Raw genomic sequence first — 1,570 nt, forward strand, 5'->3', positions numbered from 1 at the left:
TCAGTCAGTTTACAAAAATGGCTACACAAAAATCTGTTTTTTTTCTTCGATTTCTGAGGCTTTCAGAGCAGCTATGAGCAATCTGAGGTCAGTTTTGAGCTCTCCTCGTTGAGAGGGTTTGGTCAGGTCCAGCACTTCTGCCCTTCGAACTTTATCTCATTCTCGAATTAGTTTTAGGAGGTTCATATGATGAAGACGTTCTGATTTGGTATCAGATTAACCTCGACAAGACTGTCGAAGACGCGTGTGGTATAGCATGCGACACAGTCGTCTTTCAGCACGTCTGTAGCCGGTCTCATTCTCTCATTTCTCGTCTGCTTGCCAAGTCCTGTCGTGTCTTTGCCAAGTCCTCCCGTCTCCATTGCTAAGTCTCAGTAGTCTGTAGTCTGACCGGTGGTATATTGGTCCGGAGCTCCGTAATAATACGCCAGCCCCAGACAATATGCTTCGGTCGGCTCAGGTTCTGTCAATGACTGGTGGCAGCATCGCGGCAGCATTAGTCAAGCAGTTACCAGCACTAAAAATGCTCGTGAGATCTGCTCTACCTACGGTCTCGCCGGTGGAGAAACCCGCGTGCATCGACTCATCTTCAGAGCACGTCATTCAATTGCAGCAACTAAAAGACACGCAGCCAGACCAACAGCCTCTACAGACTCACGTGAAGCCAAGGAGGAGCTCTCGCGTTCGCAGATTAACTAAGATAAATACACCGGCTTTTTCAGCAAGATCGAGTCGACCATCACGTCGCAAAAAAATTTGTAAAGCTCTCCAATCTGCACTGACAACGAGAGTGGCATACATCGAGGATAGGGTCACTACAGCTAATGGATTGATAGGTTGATGTTTGTCCGTAAGGTAATCTTTCAGAAATAAATAAGTATAAGTTCGAATTTTTTTTAACTTGTACAAAATACGATAATACATTGTTTCTTTGTCTTTTCACACATTTTACATGGTTATTTCCTGTTTGTCAATAAAAAATACAAGGTCGTATTTTACTTTTGCAATATTGATAATACATTGATTCTTTGGCTTTTCACTCATTTTTCAGATTATTATTTCTTGCTTATACGGTGGCTGTGTACCAGGGAAACCTCAGTGAGGATAAAACCTACAGGATGCAGTGGGTAAACCTATTGTAGCGGAAACCCCACACTGTCCTGTGACTCATTGATATTGTGAAATGGATATGCATTCGACCGTGTTTAATGATCTATCTATTGCTAATTCACTAAATGATTGCATTCCTAGTTGTCTTCTTAAATTCCGGAACTGATGCTTGTCAAGTGACTTGGTAAAGATGTCTGCCACCATTGACTTAGTGTTGCAGTAAGCGACGCTGAATTCATGTCGTTCTACCTTTTCCTAAACAAATGCTAACGGATTTCAATATGCTTTGATCGTCCGTGCAGTTCCGGGTTACTAGCAATTTTAACCCTTTCGCGGTCAATGGGGGCAAAATGCCCGCTTTGAGTGGTTTTTCAAAAGAGGGTAGGAAAACTACCACCAAAAGCGGGCATTTTGCATCGTTTGAGATTTCTATACACCTACTTTTGTATCTACCAATCAT

At 42.7% G+C, this 1,570-nt stretch overlaps 1 protein-coding gene across 1 annotated transcript; it reads right to left on the minus strand.

Annotated features, from left to right (window-relative positions):
• Nucleotides 1–182: 182 nt before the first annotated feature.
• Nucleotides 183–362, minus strand: PPTG_24769 (hypothetical protein; the record flags this gene model as incomplete). Its single annotated transcript, XM_008918476.1, has 1 exon — nucleotides 183–362. One exon carries the CDS (start codon nucleotides 360–362, stop codon nucleotides 183–185), a length of 180 nt encoding a protein of 59 aa, XP_008916724.1.
• Between the last annotated feature and the right edge of the window lie 1,208 nt (nucleotides 363–1,570).

The sequence above is a fragment of the Phytophthora parasitica genome (genome assembly GCF_000247585.1).
Source record: "Phytophthora parasitica INRA-310 unplaced genomic scaffold supercont2.212, whole genome shotgun sequence".
NCBI classification, from domain to species: domain Eukaryota; phylum Oomycota; class Peronosporomycetes; order Peronosporales; family Peronosporaceae; genus Phytophthora; species Phytophthora nicotianae.